The sequence below is a fragment of the Muscardinus avellanarius genome (assembly GCF_963383645.1).
Source record: "Muscardinus avellanarius genome assembly, chromosome: 9".
In the NCBI taxonomy this organism is placed as follows: domain Eukaryota; kingdom Metazoa; phylum Chordata; class Mammalia; order Rodentia; family Gliridae; genus Muscardinus; species Muscardinus avellanarius.
The window spans coordinates 69074695-69097490 of NC_137795.1; the positions used below are offsets into that span (position 1 = coordinate 69074695).

Below are 22796 nucleotides of genomic sequence, written 5' to 3' on the forward strand. Positions count from 1 at the left end.
AATTTTACTCAACGAGAAAGAAAAACAAAATTATGTAGTTTGCTGGAAAATGGATGGAACTAAAAAATATTATGCTAGGTGAGATCAACCAGTCTCAGAAAGTCAAGAGTCCTATGTTTTCTCTCATATGTGGAAGTTGAAGAGAAAATAGAAAACTGAAAAAACTTTAGATAAATGAAAGAGACCAGTAAATAGTGAAAAAAGATTGGAGGAGGAAGGCAGGGATGAGAAAAAAGATTGAAGTAGTTAATCATTCAAATAGCATTATGTCCATGTATGGAGGTATCACTTCCAATCTCAATCTCTTAGCATGTATGGAGAGGAAGGACAGGGGAGTGGGGTGGGATGTAGAGGGAAATATATCAACTGATGTGGGCAGGTATAATTATAATGTACCAATAAATGTATAAAAATAAAGTAAAAATTTAAAAAGGCTGGGAGTGTAGTTCATCACTAGAGCACTTGCCTAGAATGTATGAGGCCTACAGTTCAATCCCCAGTACTGCAAGACAATGAACACACACACACACACACACACACACACACACACACACACACCTCTCAAGAGCTACCCCCAGAATTCAGATTTCCATCGTTTAGTCTTTTAGGGTAGGATATCAATATTACTAAAAAAGCTCCCAGTGTGATTCCATTGTTAACTAAGATTGGGAAGCCCCCTGCCAGGGATGGGAAGGGACCACACATTGAGGAAGGTGAGAAAGAGAGAACAGGCAGCTGGCTTGAAATCTCCACTCAGCTCAGAAACCAAGGACAACAGCAAATATCTGGAACAGCTCAATTTTCCATCAAGCAATTTGTATGATGTTCGGCATTCATGAAGCTATTGTACTTACATCACTTTACACTTCTGGGTGATTTCTCTTAATACTGGATGCAATTTTAACTGCTGAACTCATGTTAAATCCGTTCCATAATAGCCATATTTTGTTCTATCCACAGCTCTTCTCCCCATCACCCTACTGAATTGAGACATGATTTCAGCACAAATGCATTCACTTACTTTAATCCCTTGTGATCCGTAGCCAGGGGGACCAGGGGGGCCAGGCAAGCCTTTCTGCCCAGTGTCACCCTATGGGAAGACAGGGAAACATTGAAGATCAATGTAAGAGGGTTGAAGGGAAAAAAGAACATAAATATTACTACTCTCAGCTTTGTACTTACTTCAGTCTGATTAGGACCTTCTCACTGCTCATAAGTTATTTCATATTTTATTTAAAGCCATGGTCTTCTAAATATTTGTAGACAATTCAAATGGCTCACAAATATGAGATCTTACACATAATCTAAACATAAATAAAGATGCTAGGCAAAGCTGCTAAACGTAGGCAGAGGGGAGGCCAGGAGTTTCTACTTGGATCCTTTAACTGTACCACCACCAGCCCTTGAACATCAAACCTAAAAACTATCGATGCGGTATTTTGTGTAGGCATGTTGCTCCACTTCAGTATGGAGAACCAATTCCCTGGGAGTGCAGCTAACAATTTAGTGAATATTGATGTGGACTGGTGTTCAAACTTTTAAGAAACTATAAAGCAATAAGCAGGTGCAGCATGTCCCAGCGTGTGCTCATGCATGCCCCCCATGTTTGCTGAGGAAAGACTTCTGCAGTGGAATCAGATTGGAAAATCGTGTGCGCCTCCCCATGGAGATCTCCAGCACACGTGAATAGAGTCAGGCAGCCCTTAAGAGGATGTGTTCTGAAACATGCATGGGTAGGTGACTGCTCTCTTGTAAAAATCTCATAGAGTATACTTATGCAAACAAAGATGATTGCGATATGACAGGGCTTTGTAGTCTTATGAGACCATCCTCATAGGTGCAATGATGTTAAAAGAAACATTATTAGGCAGTACATGACTGTATAAGAAGTCTCCTAATGCAGACACTAGCTCATCTTTGTTTATTCCAGAAGTTCCTAAAGTAATATTGACTGGAACAAGCTTTGAGATATGGTGGGTTAACATAAATTACGGTATAAGTCAGCCTTTTCTTTTACAGTATGAAAAAAGCTTTATTTTTTCTGATTATAAAAGAAATACTTACTCATTGAAAAAATATTTTTAAATCAGAAATAAAGATAACAATGAAAAAGATAAATAAATCCATCTTCCCATTGCCTGGTGTTAATGACTACTAACATCTTGGAGGAACCTCCATTCATAGAAAGTGAACTACAAGGCTTGAAAATAGCTCACTGCCAAATGGAGTTGGCAGATGAGAAAAGGATAAACTGAGAATCCTGATAATTCTGAGATTTCCAATAAAATCCTTGACTCATAGAGTCTTTTCCTCCTCTCCTCTGATAATGGGGTTTAAACTGATTCTGTGCATTTTAAGTGTAAATACACCTATTTGAAACTTGAACTTCTGGTGGTAGATGAACTTGAACTTGTAGATACCTATATTTTCCCAATGAAGATGTCTGATATTTCACCTTACTTTCAGGATAAATAAAAAATATTTCTTACATAAGTGACTAAACAAAATAAGGTTTCTGAAACTATTGACATTTTGAGGATATCCTTTATTCTGGGAAGCCTTTTGTTGATTGTAGGATCCCAGTGGCATCCCTAGCCCTTACCCACTAAGCACCAGTAACATCCTTAGTTGTGATGGCCCAAAATATCTCTAGACATTGCCAAAAGTCCTGCTGGGGACAAGGGAAGGGAAGACACATTCTCCCTTACTGAAATACACTGGATTAAAAGAATGAAAGGATGACTAATCACCAAACTAGAGGAAACAAAAATCAAATACATAAAAATAAGGGCAAAGGGGGCCACAGAACGTTTTTGTCATCTTCTACAGGGACAATAAATCTAGACTCTTGTGGAGTGAATATAACACATGTGGTACAATAGAAACATTAGCCAGTGTGTGACCTGTTAAAAGGCCATCATAGGTACATCTCACGAAAGCAAAGAGATGTGTTTTGATGATTCACAACCTCCAAGAAATCTGAACACATTCTGAGCACTTTAAAACCACTTAAGAGAGGTTGACTTTCTGACTTCTTTGGGGGAAGCACATGACTTAGAAATTTAAATGGTCTATTTGGTTGAAAGGTCACCTGATATGCAAATATAAGACTTTTCATCATGAATCAAGACAAAATAAGTCAACACCAAACTGAGCACTTTCTATGAAGTTACTGTTTTCTTGGTTGATGGTGATGGTACAGGTACAGGTTACCTGTCCTTTATTGAAAATGCTTGGGGCCAGAAATATTTCAGATTTTTTATTTTTTCAGGTCCTGGATTATTTGCATATACAAAATGAGATCTTTTAGAGATGAGAGCCAAATCTAAATGCGAAATCCATTTATGTTTAGTCTACACCTTATACACATACCCCTAAGGTAATCTTAGACAATATCTTTAGTGTGTATGTGTGTTTTGACTGCCACAGGTCACATGAGGTACTTGAATTGTCTTGTTGGTGCTCAAACATTTTGAGATTTGGAGCTTTTCAGATCTGAGACTTTAAGATTAGGGATACTTAACCTGCATCACACAGCACAGACCTGAAAACTCACCTTTGGTCCTTGGGTTCCTGTGCCCCGAGGTCCAGAGGGACCTGGAGGGCCTCTAACCCCAGGCTCTCCCTGAAAAGACACAATGAAGGACAACTTATTAATATACCTTTTCAAAATACATTTTATTATTTTTATTTTTATTTTATTTTATTTTATTTTATTTATTTATTTATTTATTTTGGTGGTACTGGGGTTCCTGGAAGCCCTTCTACCTCCAGGCTACACTCCCAGACCTATTTTTACATTTTTATTTGGAAACAGGGTCTCCTAAGCCAGCAGGCATGGCTGGCTTCGAACCTGCGCGAACCTCCTATCTCTGCCTCCCAAGCAAGGGGATTACAAACTTGCGCCACCACACCCGGCTCAAAATACATTTTAAAATTTAAAAACTCTTTGGATTTTATCAGGATATTAATGATGATTAATAATGAATGATTTTTCTTAAATTACTTTTCTCTTTTGATACTGTGTTATCTTCCTTTGTTCCATTTTAATTGCCACTTACACATATTTTTTTCTTTTGCAGTACTGGGGATTAAACCTAGGGGCATTAAACCTTTGAGTTACACCCCCAGCCCTTTATTTTGAAATGGTCTCACTAATTTGTGGAGGGCCTCACTTAAGTAGCTGAGGCTGGCCACAAACTTGCGATCCTCCTGTCTCAGCTTCCCAAGTACTAGTATTATAAGTGTGCGTCACCATGTCTGGCTTACTTATACAATCCTGAAAGTAACTGATAAAGGCGCATTACAAATCAAGCAAGTTAATTGACTTCTTGGCAACATTAATATGTACTTTTTTTTAGAGCATTCTTTTCTAGAATTTAGAAAAGTAATCACTGCTATCATGAAGAAAGGAGGAAATAAAAGTCAAGAATGAAAAGCAGCCACTATGCTCTTCCTACTATGCAGAAGCTAGGGAGAAAATGGGTCACAGGAGGAACTCTAGATGAAGAAGGAGAAACTTAAGCAAATAGGGCCACCTAACTGAGAGGGATGGAAAGGGGAAGAGAGAAATTCCCTAATGTACATGCTGTACATTAACAAACATATCAATCACTAAGCTAAACATGAGAAGGAGGGAGGGGAAAGAAATGGGGTGAGAATTGGGTAAGGGCTAATTGGGTGATGTGTGCACGTATGCCTATACCATCTTGTACTCCACTAAGATGTATGACTACAATAAACAAATAATTTTAAAAATTAAAAAAAGTATGACTACGATGTACCAATAAAAATTTAAAAAACAGCCACTAGAGTTTTAATCATACCCTAAACTGGTTGCTTTTACTGTTTTAAGCAACAGAGTTTATAGTCCTTGACTTAGGAAGTAGGTCTATGATATTTGTACAACTAGAGTGATTACGAACACTGGGTAAATTCTGCAAAGCCTTTTTCTTTCCTTCAGAGCAGGAAAATTTCATCAGAGGCCACTATTGCAAAAAAAAGCAGTGAGACCTGACTGAAGATAGGTCAGGCCCTATGGTTAGAGCTTCTCTGAGATGCTAATGGTGAAAAGAAGCCGAGAAATTAAAAACCTCTTTATTAATCAACTTCAGTATACCCAAGACTATGATAGCCTGTTATAGATGTTATTTGATATAAATTAGTATTCACAAAAATCCTGTATTACAACAATGATTAGTTTACCTCAATGAATTTATCAGATCTTTAGTAAATAATATTTATATTTCATAGAGATCAGAGTGACATGAGCCTAAGGTTGTCAAGTGCTCCTTTCACAGTTTCAAGCACAGGGTGGGCATTTGGTAAATGTCAGCTCAGTGCCCACCTGCTTTGTTAAAGAGGGAACAAAAAAATTTGTTTGTCCAGGTCTACACTGCTATAAAAAAGCTTTGCTGAGTAGCTGTGGAGAAACAGGAAGCCCCATAGTAGGTACTACAGCTATTTGGGAAAAATTTGGCAGTTTCTTTAAAAGTTCTACATCTATTAACCACACGATCAAATGATCTCACTCCTAGGCATAAAACCAAGGAAAATAAAAATATGTGTTCACATAGTCTTGCATATGAATGACCTTAGCAGCTTTATTCATAATAGTTAAAACTAGAAACAACCAAATACCATTAACTAGAAAATGGATAGAGAATGGGATAAGGCATGAACTGTGGCCATATCATAGATGGACCTCAAAAATATTATTGTCCATGTAAGACATCACACATATTACACAAGTCCATCATATGATATGTCCAGAAAAGGTGAATTTATAGAGACAAAAGTGGGTTAGTAATTGTCAGGGGATAGGGATAGCAACATGGCTTAACTATAAATGAGTATAAAGGATCTTTGCCTGGCGCACGCTTGTAATCCCTGCGCTTGGGAGGTGTAGACAGGAGGATCGCGCAAGTTCGAAGCCAGCCTCGCTGGCTTAAGAGACACTGTTTCCAAATAAAATATAAAATAGGTCTGGGAGTGTAGCCCGGAGGTAGAAGGGTTCCATCCCCAGTACCACTAAAATAAATAAATAAATAAATAAATAATCTTATAGGTGGGATGAAAATGTTCTAAAACTGATCTATGGTGTTGGCTTGGTAATTTTACTTGAAAAATCACTGAATTATATACTTGAAATCAGGGGGATTCTATGAAATATGAAATCTGTCTCAATAAAGTTTGAAAGAAAAAGAGAGACTCAGAGCCAGACTTTGCCTTTCAAGATCTTTGTCTTTCTAAAATGTTTCTAGATAAAAACTAAAAGGATGGGGGTAACTTTCAAACCGTATTTTATTACTGACTTAATTCTCTTGATCTTCAATCTTTGCTTTCATAATTATGCCCTACCCTTTCATGAACAGCCACTTTTATGATTCTGGTCTCCTATCTCCATCTCTTCCGCTCCATACCTGGCACTTCTGAGGCCCTGGGTACTAATTATCTCTTTACCACCTCTCTCCTACTGACTCCCAGCCTGAGTGACCCCACTTTCTCTCAGCTTAAATGATCACTCCCACATCAAGAGCTGCAGGTAGAGAACATGAATGCCCTGTGTTATAACCATTTCTATGATCTTCCCTGTCTTGAGTAGCTCTGAAGTACCTTTAAAGAGAGTGTCTGTACAGTCACTGTGTGAGGGCTTCCAACTGCACCTGAGTCACACACTTTGCTACTTCCTGAAAGCCAGATCTTTCCTCTTCCAATCACTTTAACCCCTTTCAACAACATAGAACATAGGTAAACATGCTTAAATAACTTTTTCCTAGAATCATTAAATGTGTTATCCAAAGTAATTTTCTTCTTCATCCCAACCCCACTCCTGATTGGATGGCTTCCTCTTCTGGGCTCCTGTTCACTGCTGCCCTCCCAGGATGTGGTAAAGAGATTAGAAAGGATATGACTGGGCACCTGTGTCTCCTGCAGAATACACAACCCCACCTGGGAATAACCTGGCTGAGAACTGGACCTGAATCTGAACAAGTCTCTACATTGGCCAGTTTGCCAAAATCGACACATTGGGCAACACGACAGGGATACTATCAGCAAAATCCTCAAGTACAAGTAACACAGTCACAAAGAAAGGGCAAGGAAAAAAATGAGGACTGGGTAAACTATGATCATGAGAGATTAAAGAAATAGCTCAGTCAAATGCAACATTTGAACTGCTTGGATCCTAGTTCAAACTAGTCACCTGTAACAAATCATGGGCAAACTGGAAAATTTGATGGCTGGATGTTTGCTATAGTAAGAAATCATTAATAGTTTTGAGGTTTGATAACAGCACTACATTCACATCTTAGGGGAAAAGTTGTTACATTTGAGAGATAAATACTAAAGCCTTATATGGATCTGGGGATTGCTTTAGAATAATGCAGCTGGGGTGGAATGAGGACTGCAGATAAAACAAAATGACTATCTGTTGATAATTGAAGTGTGATGAGCAAACAGGAGCTCACTTATCTTTCTACTTTTTATATGCTTAACAATTTTATGATAAAATGTTTTGATAGTGACTTCTAAAATCTATAAACAATACCCAACAAAAATCTTACCCATGTGCATGATTAAGTATTGCTATAATATTAACCCCTTAATAAGCAGAACCCATGATTTAAATGATTTTTTATGGCCAAAGAGGTAAAACACACAGGCACATCATTAGTAGAACTTACACATGTTTCATATACTCTTGGTATGTGCTAAATGTTATCTATTTTTTAAAATTAAAGATACACAAGAAAGTCAAGAATTTTTTTAGAAAGTAGTGGTTTTTTAAGAAAGAATTTGACACTCTACTATTGAAATTCTAATATTTTTCTTCCAATAGTTAGTTAAAACCTCCTCCTACTCAATTAGTTTAATCATTCACTCTCTTACACTCAATTTATATCCCTGCTCTCTCTCTCTGTCTCTCTCGTGCACACTTGCATGTACACACACACACACACACACACACACACACACACACACACACACATCTCAGATGAAAAGCAAGAGGAAAGTCAGTTGAATTAAGTTGTGAGTCAACATTAAACCTCACTATGCTCAGTGTTACTCATTTTCTCTTCATACTCTTATTCAATTTCCCTTAACTCTCCTCCTTAGGAGTATCTGAGGCTAACTGCAGTAGGGCAGTTGACCCTGAAGATAACCTTATTGTCCTTCCTGTCCTGCAGCCTTGGTCGATGTGTTCAAGGATGTGAATCTACGTCATCTGTGGTGTTTTGAGATTTACCTTAAATTTGTCCATTCTTATCCATATAAGTATTAACATATAGCTAGTTTCATCTATCAAAATAATCTTTTTTATCTTTCAGTCGGTGGAAACAGAATATGACATATATTTATTTTTATGAAACAAATAGGCTTTAAATCAAGCCTTAACATCCTGTGTTGTAAAGTTGGTCTATAACCTGAGATTTATTCCACAGTGTATGTGTACCATACTTTCAAAAATGGAAATACCCAGCCCTTAATGAGCTGCAAATATACTGAGATAGCATCTCTCTTACATGACAGAGTCTTTGAAAATGGAGTCTACTGTTTCATTGGCTATAGGTCCATATCAGGCCACCAGAGCTGGTCAATGAGAACAAGAGGACTGTAAAGCAAGCCTCACCTTGCCACTTGATAGCACTGCTTTCTCCATAATGCAGCATTATTGATACCTAAGTAGATGTGTGTTTACCTGTGATTTTTCGGATATGCAATGTATTGTCTTTGGATCAAGTGACTTTCTTTTTTAATTTTTTATTGGTGCATTTTAGTCATACATCTTAATGGAGTATGGTGGAGACATACATGCACACATCACCCAATTGGCCCTTATCCAATTCCCGCTCCATTTCCTCCCCCCTCCCTCCTTCTCATGTTTGGCTTAGTGATTGACTTTGATATGTTTGTGAATGTACATCATGAATATTAGTATATTTAACTCTTCCCCCATCCCATCCTCTCAGTTAGGTCGCCTTATTTGCTCATCTATAGTATCTCCTTCTTCATCTAGAGATCCTCCTATGACACATTTTCTCTCTAGCTTCCTCATATTAGAAAGAATGAAAATACAAAAGGTTCTTGCATGACTAGACTTAATTTCCCATGTAACATCTGAGGGTTGTTGGGGCCTGCAGAGGGAGCCCTTGTACCGGGAGACAATGAGCAGAACTGAGAGCCCTTCTGGAGTTCCCATTTGCAACTCCATCCATCAATTTCATGAGACCCCAGCCTATCTGCCTTCACTCCTTCAAGAAAAGAATCACTGTTCAAATGGCCTCCCATTTCCTCTTGGCCCACAAAAACAACTCTAGATGTGAGACACTCCTTTCACTTTCATAAGAAATGATAAATTTAGGACTGTCCACAGTACTGGTTCATGTGAACAAATGGTTCACTGAAGGTTTTCCCTAAACCACAACCTTGCCAAGAGGTTAATTTGAACTCCCTTAAAAAGTATACACCATTGTATGATGTAATAAATGAAACAATGAAATTTGCATGCTTTTCATTCATCCTACAATGTACTTGAGTTGCCAGAATATGACTATGACTATTAATTATAATATTTTCATGTTAGAATCTATAAAATGTCTTATGCATAGCATTTCATTAGTTTATCAGAATAACCCTGTGAGCAGTTGTTTTTATCCTAAATCACACATGAGGATGCTAAATCCCAGGCAGATCAAACGACTTGCTGAAATCACACAGCTCACAGTTGAGAGGTTTTAAGGTGGAGCAGTGACAAGAAAATAATCCACTATTATACCTTATATATTTTATAAAACTTAAGTACAATATTTGAGGAAATAATTAGTCTATTTAGTCTATTAAAGCATCTTCCCTGCGAATACAAACACACACACACACACACACACACACACACACACACACATTAATAAAGTTTCAGTAACACAAAGTTTCGTAAACACAAAGTGATTCTAGTTTTTCTATGTTGGGGATTTAAAAACCAAATTGAATTCACTGTAAAAAGAATTACTCTTAAAAATTTCTCAAGATACGGTACTCTGAAGATTCCACTAAATGATGGAGTCAAGAAATGACTGAGTTTTAAAATAAAGTAGGAAGAATCAAAACAGTGACTAGCATCGGCTTTGTGTCTCTTTCTGGTTTGTAACTAAAATTAAGATATAGTGACTATGTGTTCAGTTTCCACAAGTATGAGCAGCACTCTGGAACGAACTATGTAATTCAGTGGACATCACAGTTTAGTTACACTTGAATATCTCAATGTGGTTGCCAGAATGTCAAAGGACATATTAGAGATTCCTTCTCAGCTTATAGACAGTCAGGTGATGGCCAGGTATACTGACTGCTAACTGGCCTGTCATATCACTCAGTAATTTCTCACTGAAAACCAGTCATATGAAAAAGGAAACGGGAATAATTACTAGCACTATCCTTATGAGGATGAAGAAATAATTTTAAAGATTCTAGAAAAAACAGTCCTCAAGTTGCTATTACATTTCTCTTCAGGTATTTTCCCAGTGTTATCTCTCAAAATTTGTAAAAAAATAATTACAATTCTTCAAATAACTTTTCTTTAGAACTGTATAGTTTACCCCTAAACAGTCCCTCATAATTTAAAAGCTTGCTAAAGAATTTGGGGGGATTCATTTTTTATTGTTTCTTTCTTTTCTCAAAATTAGTTCATAGAAGATGAGCCTATGATTGCCCTGTGCCAAGAATCTCATTGGAGAGGGAAAATCTTTCTTATTGAGTTCAAAACATTGAAAACAGAAACATTGATAGTGCCCCTTATGACAAAGAGAGGAACAGGCTCTCTAGGATTCATATTAAATGCAATTTCCCACTAGGGGAAAGTTCCTCTATTCTTCATTAGTAAAAATTAAAATGTGTTGACCGTGATACGGGCAGTGAGTGTTCAAGAGATTTAGTCTGTGTCCCCAAGCCTGCAGGAAAAATACACATGCACTCCTGGGAAGAGAGAGGCAACACTAGGAAGCCAACAAGGAGAAATGAAAGCAATATGGAAAGTCATGAGGGAGCCTGGAATGCAGCTCAGAGTTTAGAGATCATGCAGAGAGCTGAATTGTGGGTTAGCCTTGAAAAATCACCTCATCAAGTTTTTCTGGTCTTAAATTTGACCTTTCCTGAAACCTACAGGTCAAATTCTTGGCATTCAAAGTTTATATGGCTCTGGTTTTAATTAGCACTGTTGTGAGCTTACGGTTTGGTTGGTAGAAGTTTTTTAGTCATATTGTGGTGGGGATGGAGATCAGGTACACTTTGGAATCATGGACCCTAAAATTCATTATCATTAAGCCTGTATCCTAGCCCAGCCCTGTTCAAAAGGCAGTTCCTTGTCCAGTCTATGTCTGCCAGTGGAATCCACAAATTCCTAATGCATTTCTATGTGAATTGGTCCTCTGTTCCCTCACTGTCTGTGGTGGTGTGCACATATGTGAGCCATTGCAGAAAACAGAGGGGCGATTCAGTCGCTGGGAACATTTTTAGAATAATGATACTCAGTGGAATTCCACATAGACTTGCATTTTAATTTATGACCGTGGGCCACTTTTGTAAAATAAAGCATGTTTTTACAATACTTAAATATTTAAAGTTTTGAAAAATTAACTCTTTTCAGTTTGGGTTCTCTTTAAGGATTCTGTAATCAAGGTCTTGACAATGGAAAAGGTAGAATAGAAAGAAACATAATGCAACTGTCCATGAAACAGGGCTGAGACAGATGCTGGACAGTGTTGGAGACTGAGCATCTGTGGATCAGGACATGTCATTCTCCTCTGATTTGTACATCCATTCAGTCTTGCCTACATTCATCACAGTCATAGTCTTCCTCTTATGCACAAAACAAAAATACTATACAAATGTTTATGTTATAAAGAAGCAAATTGTTCAACTTCTCTGGTCTTGATTTTCTCATCATGAAAAAAGGAGTTGTTAAAAATATGACATGATATTTGGAACACTTAGGTGTTCTAAGAATAACAATAACACAATAAGTCTATTCTGCCAATGGATGTTATTCTAACTATTTGATGATCAAAAGGTTCTTTGAAGACTCCAAAATCCAGGTTAGATTTAGGGACTGACCTAAGCTAATCCATTCCACAGCTTTGGGAAAGGCCATGGCTTTCCCTGTTATGAGCTAGCACACTGAAACGGGCTGAATGAGAAAAGAGAGGAATAGGTGGAAAGCACTTGCCTTTATAAAGCTCAAGAGAGACAAACTTTACATTCTGTTTCTGAAAAGTTGGAAAACAATTCTTAGGCTCAGGAGCATCAGTGAATCAGCCTTTGGGTAACCTCATGGGCTTTGGGAGTGACAATTCAACAGCAGAATTATCTGCAGTTTCTAAAGTGGAAACGAGATGACATCATTGTCCTCAAATCACAAGGGGTCTTTTTAAGTCTCCAGAGCTCTGGTGAAGTAACAGAGGCTATGATAGATAGAAATCTCTGAGCTTGCCTTCTCCATCTATGAGCTGGAGTGTGTTCGAGGCCTTAGGACTCTGGATGACCACTTTCCACTTACCAAGAAAACGAATTGTCAGTTCCTCTCACTAGAGTGTTTCACAAATGGATTTTAAAATTACATTTACTATATCCCTGAAAGTTTTTATACAAATTTTTGAAATATTTCAGAAGGTCTTGTCAAAATCTGAATTAAATTCAAAGCAGAGGGATTATAACCACTGAGGCTGTATACAATTTTTCCACTTAGGGAAAAACCATGAAGTTCCACAAGGGTGCTAGATGTCAGGGATTGCTCTTTTATGCGTTTTAAAACATAGAAGCTTTGATTCTAATGTCTGTGTCATATGCTAAACACATGTGACCTTAACTAAATATCACAAAACCCTCCATAAATTAATTGTCAGCTTTAATGGCTTCCTCATTTCAAAACACATTTATTTTGTAAGGTAATGCCTTAAGGTCAAAATTTTAAGGTAACTACACAGAGTTCAAATGAAAAACATATCAGGATATACATATCTATGTAATCAATCTCTTTCTCCCAAATACTTACAGTTTCTCTGTCACAATAACTCAAAATGGAAGGAGAGAGATTTGGCATATATTTGAGTGTTAATTTTTTACTGCCATTGACAATTTTTGCTATTTTGAGAATCTCATGTTTATTTGATCAAATCATACTTATATCCCATTCTTTACCAGTTTCTGTGTATATGTGGTATGTGTATGTGTGTGTGTGTGTGTGTGTTCAAAAGTTTTCTTGAGAAAAAAGGCCACATGTAAACTTTAATATCTCTGTTAAAAAGATAATTTTGAAATTTATTTAAGTGGATACTTGATTTAGAATCCCCTTGATTTTCAAGTTTACAATCCATGTTCCTTTAATTCTAAAACCAACTCACTCTTCTACAATCTCCTTCACTGGCTGAAGATGTCTTGGTTAACACACTTTACACAGGAAGAGATAGGAGCCATGGATAGAAGGAAAGGGCCAATGGACAGAGGTAGGTGCTGCTAATGTTCTTCCTCTACCCTCCACTCACAACTGGAAATGAGCTGGAGATGGGTGGGTCCACTCAGCCTCCTGTGAGGGCTAATCAGGGCAAGATTAGTATTAGCCAGCATTCTCACTGCTATGACCCAAATAGCATAATAACAAAAGTTTTAATCAATGTTTTGCTCAGAACATAAAATAATAAAGAGAATAAGAGAATATAGTTTCTCTATTTATTTATATTATTATTATTATTATTATTATTATTATTATTATTATTATTATTATTTGGTGGTACTGGGGTTCCTGGAAGCCCTTCCACCTCCGGGCTACACTCCCAGACCTATTTTATTTTTGGAAACAGGGTCTCTTATGCCAGCGCGGCTGGCTTCGAACCTGCGCAATCCTCCTGTCTCCACCTCCAAGCACGGGGATTACAAGCGTGCGCCACCACACCCGGCTTTATTTATTTGTTTTGCAGGCCTGGGGATAAAACCCAGGGGCATTCGACCTCCAAGATATACCCTTGCCCTGTTTTTTGTTTTGTTTTGTTTTAAATAGGGTCTCACTAAGTTACGGAGTGCCTCACTAAGTAGCTGAGGCTATCTGCGAACCACGATCCTCCGGTCTCAGCCTCCTGAATGCTGGGATTACAAGCATGCACCACCATGCCTGCCTGTTTTTAAATTTTAACTTTTTTGTGTGTACTGGTGATTGAACCCAGGGGAATTCTATCTCCAAGCTATTTTTTGTCTTAAAATGGAGCCTTGCTAGGTTTCTGAGAGTCTCACTAAATTGCTGAGGCTGGTCTTGAATATTCAATCTCCCATCTTAACCTCCAAGAACTGGGAGGGATTACAGGTATACACAACCAGACCTATAAATTTTTGATAGATAATATGCCCAAAAAAAAAGTTGGCACTGAGCACATATAATATCTTTTCTCCCTAATGACTTGGAAGCATGAGAAAAGCTCTTGCTTCTAATTATATTACTATAATTACTGAGACTAGTATTATTTCTAAGAAAAAAGTCTCTCTGTAGGATAATCTTGATGATTCATTCACTTCCCATTCATTCAACAGATCACAGAGCTTCTGATGGATAACATCCCAAGTTCTGGAGAAGGGAACAGTACAAAGAGCTCACCTTCAGGAAAACTTACATTCCCATGGAATATACAAAGCAGTAAATGAACAGGATGATCTCAGGTAGTGACCCAGAAAATACACCTTGGGATATGATCATGGTGTTTTGAGTAGAGGTTTTAAGAATAGATCATCCTAGCAAAGTCAAGGCCCTGAGGCCTGAAAGGACTGTAGTAGGGCAGGTCAATATGACTGGACACAGGCAGCAAGGGAGAAATGAACAAAAGCTATGTCAGGTCAGAAAGGGCCTTGAAGACCAGGAAATATAGTTGAAGTTTGTTGTATGTGCAAAGAAAAGCCACCAGAGTCTTTTTAAGAAGGAATGTGATATAATCTGATTTATGATTTTATTTTATTAAGCTTAAGGGTCTTTATTATTACAATAAAAAAGATAGAAAGATAGGACATAGCTTAGAGTAAAGCACTATGCCATAAAGGATGACATAGTGGGATGACTTGAAGTCACCCAAAGTTGTTGGATACAGAACATTTTTATAGATACATGTTCCTTCTGACCCAACTAGCAAACTGATTTATGGTTTTAAAAAGCCATTTTGTCTGCTTAGTTATAGGAAGGCAGAGCTGGAAGAGGGGAGATAAGTTAAGAGTCAAGAATGATGGTGGTCTGCCTGGTGGCAGTAAAAAGAAATGAAGGAGAAGAATTGAGGTATCTGTTGAAGCTAGAACTGACAGGATCTATCAAGCACTAGATGTGAAGGAAAGAAGTAGGAAGGGACCAAAGATGTCCCTTAGGTCTTCTGGCTTGAGCACGAGGTAGCTGGCAATGTCCTTCACAGGCTTAGGGAGGAAAAATCAAGGATGCCAGGTCAGAGATGTCCATAATAGATCTAAGAAGAGATGTATGAAAGAAACTAGATTTATGAAACCAAAGCTCAGGGTAGTGAAGTTAGACACATGGAAGCCATCAGTACTTGGGTAGTGGTTAAAACCATGGGGCTGGGTGACAGCACCTAGAAAAAGAGATGGCTGGGAGACAGAAGTGAACTGAACCCCAACCTTGTTGCAGGGGGAGAAAGTAAAGAAAGGAGGTCAGAGTTACTACTGGAGAAGCAGGAGAAATACCACAAACTAGTCTGCATGTTTAGATTAGTCCAAGATTCCCAAGAATTCCACAGATGAAGGTAAATCATTTTACCTATTGTTTCAGAACAATTATTCTATTCTTCTACTATGTAAAAAATCACCTTTACCAAAGTCACTTACCTACAAGTACATTTTTAGAAGCTACTTTAAAAATCTTACCTTAGCTCCAGGGTCTCCCACTCCACGTAAACCCATTGGTCCAGGGGGTCCTGGTATTCCTCGAGGTCCCTGACATCATAAGGGACACAGTGAGCATCTTGTAAAATGTGATGCTCAGGAAAATGGAAGGAGAGACAAAGGAAAAGAGATGTTTTCAGTAGTTTATTATACATTTTATGAAGAACTAGAAGAGAATAATTCAAAAGTGTCCAACACAAAGAAATAATAAATATTGAAAGAGATAGAAATGCTAATTACTCAGATTTGATTATTACACAAATTTTACATTACCAAATTTTCACATGGTACCCCACAAATATGTACAATTATGTATACATTTAAAATAAAAAATATTAGCTGCACATGGTGGTGCATACTTGTAATCCCAGTACTTGGGAGGAAGAGATAGGAGGATTGCATGTTTGTGGACAGCCTCAGCTACTTAGTGAGGCCCTCTGCAATTTAGTGAGACCCTGTTACCAAATAAAGAATAAAAAATCAGGCTGGGGGTATAGCTTGATAGTAGAATGCCTCTGGGTTCAATCCCCAGAACCACACAAAAAAAAGATTAAAAATAAGACAAAATAAATGTTTTATAAAAGGAAAAAGTAACATCTCTACTTATACTTACAGCCACACCAGGATAGCCATCACCTTTGAGTCCTGGAGCACCCACGGGTCCTTGAGGGCCTTGGGCACCCTGGGTAAATTCCAAGAGCAAGTGATACCCTGAGTTGAAAGCTTGAAACTTCTGGCAAAACTTAGTCACAACAGCAACTCAATATACCAAAGGTAGACTTGACAAGTGCAAAGGAAAAATTTTTAAAAATTAGGGGTAAGCCCTACCACATATGGCGACTCATTATATCTTTTTAAGTCTTATCCTCTTGAGTTCAGTGGGAAGTAAAGTTTGAATGTAGAGAATATATAGGAACCACTACAAAATCCATTATAAGAAACACACTTCACAGGAATTAGAAAATGATTTATTCCTATTAAATCTAAAAGTTAGTCTTCTTAAGAATGATCATCTTGCCCAGCATGGTAGCATATGCTTTGAGCTTAAAGGCTGACATAGGAGGATCGCAAATTCAAGGCCAGAGCAGCAATTTGGTGAGACTCTGCTTCAAAATAAAATTTCAATCGGGTTGGGGATGTGTAGCTTGGAGGCAGATTGAACTTGGGTTCAATCCCCAGTACCATACACACAAAAACAAACAAATAAATAAAATAGAGTTAGGCATATAGCTCAGAGAATCAATCCCTAGACAAATTATTAATAAATAACAATATAAAATTAATTAATTTAAAAAGAATGATAATTTTATAAAGTATGTGGCCACTCATACTATTTACCATCAGCAAAAGCTCAAGATGATATCTTAAAGTTGCAGGATTGAGAGTAAGAACAGAGCATACAGAGGAATTTTAGTTTATCCCCAATTAAAAAAAAAAACAGGTCACTTCAGGAGTGATTTTTTATGCTATTTCAATTAAATTTGAGCTTAAAGCTCTGAACATTCATGTATGAGACTCATCCTCAAATACAGATTCCCATTTCTCCCCATCCTTATACAAAGAGAGAGTCAACAATGAAATGAAACAGTAATTGCTCCCTGCTTAAGTTGAAAAGAAAATTGGAATCACAATTTACTTTCAGCTCTTATTTCTAAGTTCCAAGTTACTAATAAATTATTAGCAGCTGTTACTGATTAACCTTTGGCACCCACAGTGAAGGACTAAAGCATTCAAACATTCAGTTTACAAATATTTTTTTCTAGAGATCTTTACCCTTTCTCCTGCAAATATTTTGGATAGCCTGTTTCTTCTAATGTTAATAGGAAATACCAAAGAACAAGAATAGACACAGATTTTTATTTTGGACTTTTCACAGTATTATTAATAAATGGAATTTTGCCACTTGGCCTGTCTGCACTGGATTCAAGGAAATGTTCTACAAAGTGATTTACTTTTGAGTATCTCTCTCATTAAACAGAAATTAGGACAAAAATTAAATGTGGTATTTTGACATAGACTTTAAGGAAAATCTTGAAGTTGTACACAAAATGGAATTCATGTGCTAAAGCTTCTGTCAGACATGTGGAGTATCTAGCTCTTCAAAAAGCTAAAAAATAACGCATTAGGGAAGAATAGAAGAAAAAACTATCATTAGAGACCAAAGTAATAGAAAAATGTTTGGCTGTAAAGTACAGCATTGTTTGTTTTGTGTTTTTTTTTAATTTAAGGATTGAATCCAAGGACATTCAACCTCTGAGCTACACCCCAGCTCTTATTTATTTATTTATTTATTTATTTATTTATTTAAATAGGTTCATAAGGTTACTCAAGAGTCTCACTACATTGCTTAGGCTGTCTTCTAAGATGCAGTCCTCCTGTCACAGCCTCCCAGCCACTGGGATTACAGGCATGTGCCACCATGCCCAGCTTGAGGTCAACATCTTTAAATAACATCCCTTAAAATGCCCTATAATCAACAGAAAACAAGTCTAGCAGCTTATGGAGTCTAGCAGCACACTGTGCTTGATTTTACTCTTATTGAAAAGAGAAGTGTAAGTACAGAGAGATAAGTATAAAACATGGATTGTGAGCACACAGTTATCAGACAACATGCACACGGTCACAGAGATGTAACTTATCAAGAATCGTGTCTATAGTTTTTATGTTAAGAAACCTGGCATTTTTTTCCCTTGAGTCAAATGATGAGTCTACATCATTTGGGTTCCATGTACTTCAGGGTCTGGGGAGTGGGCTGAAAAACCCATCCTAGTTTGCCCCAAATTTCCCCAGCTTCCGTCCTGTAAGTTTTGCAGACCAGAAACACTTTGGTTCTGGGTAAACGAGGACAGTTGTCACGCTAGCTGGGAGAACTGTTAAGACAATGAGAATAGCAGAGGATCTTCAACAAGAACCACTCCAAATCGTACCCATTTCATAATAGGTTTTGCATTATATTTCATTTAAAAGGCGATTCCAAGATTTTCCCTTAGGTTAGAAAGGCATCGATTTAAGTACTTGAACCCTTTTACCTAAATGAGGCAATTTGATAAGAGCTTAGAAGCCAGCCTCAAAGCTATGTAGCAACATGCTATTGATTTTGTAAGACTGACTAAGGGGCCCTGAACCCTATTATTATGAACAAAAATGTGCTGATTGAGGCCTAGGAATGTTAGGAAAGCTAAATTTTACTGTGGTGCTAGGTATACTGGTAGGAGGTAAATGGTGCTTAGTAGAAATGGAGAATCACATATGATAACTTAAAGCAGGTTTGGAGCTCCTATACTTATTTGTCTTTTTATATGAAATAATTCTGAAGGATGTACAATCAAAAGAGGGATAAAAAAGCTTCTAAAGCAACTTTTAGACAAAGTCACAATAGATATGCTATTTGCTGATAAATGAAAGAATCAAGGGCAATTTAAACTTTTATCGTTGTAAATGCTAAAAGGGTATTTTCAGACAATTGTCTAGGCGGCACAAATGTAACCATAGTGACTATTGTTCCCCTCACATGTGAAAAACAAGCCATCTGATATTTTTAATAGAATAGCTCTATTCTAAAACTTAGTTCATCAAAATAGAGACTTTACAAATAGAACCAACTTATTAAGTGCTATAGTTTGGATTTTGAATGTCCCCCCACCAAAGACCTGTGTGTCACTGGGAGGTGGTGATATCTTTAGGAGGCAGAGCCCAGGGGAAGGAAGTTAGCCTGTTAGGGGCTTGTCCCTTAAGGGAATACTGAGACCCTCGCCCCTTCCTGTCCTTTCTTGGCTTCCTGGCTGCCAAGAGGTAAAAAGCCCTTCTCCACTCTGTACTCCTGCCATGAAATACTGTGCAGATCCAGAGAATTAAGATAAAGAGACCAGGGACCAAAAGCACCAGGAGCAGGAGCCAAAATAAGCTTTTCCTTCTTGTGAGTTGGTATTTTGTCTTAGTGACTGAAAGCTAATACATTAGGCATTAGGTCTACCTTCACACACACAGAAAAAAAAAAAAAAAAAAGAGAATGAATAAAGCATACCTTTGGTCCCCGAATAGAAAGTCCAGGCTCTCCTTTAAATCCAGGCATCCCGGGTCCTCCTCTATCTCCCTGTATATTTCAAATAACATTTACAGGCTCTAGGTTGCATGAGAAACCACAGGGGCACATGGCAGAAAAGAGATTGGCCAAGCTATAAAGAGCTGAATCTATCATCCATCTCAGATCTTGAGAGTATATTTTCTTTACAAATTTGAGAAGAAATTCAACCCCTAAGTAAATAAACCCTGCCACTAAAGACTACTGCAGCTGTTTAGAGAAAACCCACTGGATTAAGATGTGGCAATTGAGACTGTAAGAATGCCCAGGGATGCTCTTAAATTTCAGTGCATTTCTTTTCTGCCAGGCTTTTCAATTATAGAGCCTAGTAAATTCTTCTGAAGAGATGTAATAAAATTCTTACCTGCATTAGGGGCTAAAACTTAAGAGAAGTAGTAAGGGGTGAAGTGACAAGCTTTGGATGAGAAGTGGGAGGCCTGGCTTCTAGTCCTACCTCTGTTGCTGGCTTTTAGTCTGCTTATCTGTGAAATATCAGGGTTGAATAATACCATTTCTTAGGGATCTTCTAAAGCTAAAATTCTAGTTTACTAAACCATGATCACTGACATAAAAGTATATGTACTTTTTCTTCTAACTCCCAGAGATCCAATAAAAGAAAAAAAAAACTTCAAGAGTATATACCTTTGGCCCAGGTGGTCCAGGAATTGATGGTCCAGGCATTCCAAAAGGGCCCATAATGCCCTGCTCACCCTTGAAAAGAGCAAAATATTCATTGCATTTCAAGCAAAGAAAACATTTGTGGGGATGATATTAAAAGCATAAAAATGCCTGCAGATTTTAGAATATTAGAACCCCAGTCTCTGCTGTGTTTAGATATAGAATGTTCCTGAAGCGTTCATGTTTCAATGTTCAGAGTTGATGCATTTGGGTTACAAGGGTTGTTGGATATCATCAGTAGAGATTGACTTACCACAGTGTGTGTAGTAACCTAGGCTGGTGGGTGTAACTGGAAAAGGCTGGTCCCGGGTATGTGGCCATAGGGATTGTGCGTGTGTCTTTGAATCCCCTTGCTTGCTCCATGATATTGTTCCCACCTCTGTGAGGTGAGAGCAGAGGCCTTGCTCTCCCCCTCTTTCTGCTTTCAACTGTTATGTCCTGAGCTCTGCATTTGTAATCCAGCCTAACATGAACGGAAACTTCCAGATCTCCAAGAAACTGTGAGCAGATAAATCTTCCTTCCTCTAAACTGTGTGGTCAGTTGTTTTGGATTACAGAGTGAGGATGTTGATTGAGCCAGTCTCAAAGACCAATATAAAATAATCTGAGTATATTTTGTAAACCATTGCTAAAGTTATTAACCCATAAGTTTTCAGTGTCTTAGTATTCAGTTAATTCTTTAATGTAGGAAAATTTTATCTCTGTACATTCTTTCACTAGCTAATATAAATGATGCAGTCCATAGTGCTTCCTTTTCGTATTTATGCCAGGAAGCTCAGAGAGAAATGTTTTGTTCAATTACAGTGACTGTCTTTTTACATAAGTTTTGGAGTATAGTTCTAGCTCATAATTTTTCACTGTTTTATTTTATCAGTTTCCCATTGTATGATATCTTACATCCTTTTTAGAAATAGATTTTATATATATTTTTGATTTAAATAGAAAAATTAAAATTCTCTTTTTCTGTCTCTCCTCCCTCCATTTCTCCTCCTTCCCTCTTTGGTATCTACTATTAAATCTCAATGACTCAATCTGGAACAACAGGTAATTCCTCTGTCCCACTTGAATCTAAACCAGTATTCTTCAATTTTTATAAAATATATGAATTATCAAGAGTTCGGTGCATATATAATTCTAGAATTCGAGCCTCAGAACTTCAGATTTGATCTAGAGATGGTACCAGGAATGCACATGTTCATAAAGTGCCTCTGGTAATTCTGACACAGGTGCCATTACCACACTTTGGGAAACACTATTCCAAGGTGCTCAAGTGACCCATTTAGATGAAAGAGGAAAAAATGAGGACTTCATACCTTTCATTTAATCTTTTAAAATCATGACAGTTTATGAATAAACATTTAATTAAAAATAAACAAATCCAAACTGGAGTGTGGTCAAATTTTACTGGCAGGAATGTATGATGAGAACAGTTTGGAAACTATTGCTGTAGAGCAGGTGTGGGTAAACTGTAACCTGCGGATGAATGCCAGCCTGCCCAGAGCTTTCAACAGCCTCCCACTAAGAACAGTGTTCGGGCTTTCAAGTGGTTGTAATTTAAGTACCTGCACAATATTCTCAATTTTGCCCCTCTGGTCCACAAAGCTAATATATTTATCCTCTGGCTTTTGAATAGAATAATTCAAATATTCTCTCTCTCCCTCTCTCTCTGTCTCTCTCCCTTTCTCTCTTCTTCTTCTTCTTCTTCTTCTTCTTCTTCTTCTTCTTCTTCTTCTTCTTCTCTCCCTCTCTGCCTTCCTCCTCCTTCCTTTTCTTCCTCCTTCTTAGGTATCTACTGTCAACTCTCAGAGACCTGATCTGAAGAGCTGTGCTAGAGAATGGATTATTTCTATGCAATGCTTCAGCCTAATCCTCTGGGATCTCAGATACCACTTGTTCCCTCCTCTACCTGACCCTCAATATCCTGAACTGTCTACTGCGTTATCCTGCTTCCTCCAGGAGGGACTCCATTAATCAGATTCGCCAGTGATGAGCCATATTTATCTTTGCTGCTGAGGCTCTGCCATATGGCTTATCCAGCACAACCATGAGCTGAGCTCATCTTCCTGCTGTGGCCAGGTTCATGCCCCTGAACACATGTGCCAGTCCTTAAACCCAAACATGACAC

The 22796-nt window shown here is 37.8% G+C and overlaps 1 protein-coding gene across 1 annotated transcript in view; it reads right to left on the bottom strand.

The window, feature by feature from the left end:
- The window catches only part of COL28A1 (collagen type XXVIII alpha 1 chain), a gene marked incomplete at both ends in the record, with an annotated part of 152881 nt that overhangs the window by 59045 nt on the left and 71040 nt on the right, over positions 1–22796 (bottom strand). Inside the window, 6 exons of the mRNA XM_080701208.1 lie at positions 1022–1090; positions 3557–3625; positions 15895–15963; positions 16526–16594; positions 19937–20005; positions 20636–20704. Coding sequence (XP_080557334.1) covers positions 1022–1090; positions 3557–3625; positions 15895–15963; positions 16526–16594; positions 19937–20005; positions 20636–20704 — 414 coding nt within the window. The remainder of the gene's footprint in view (positions 1–1021; positions 1091–3556; positions 3626–15894; positions 15964–16525; positions 16595–19936; positions 20006–20635; positions 20705–22796) is intronic.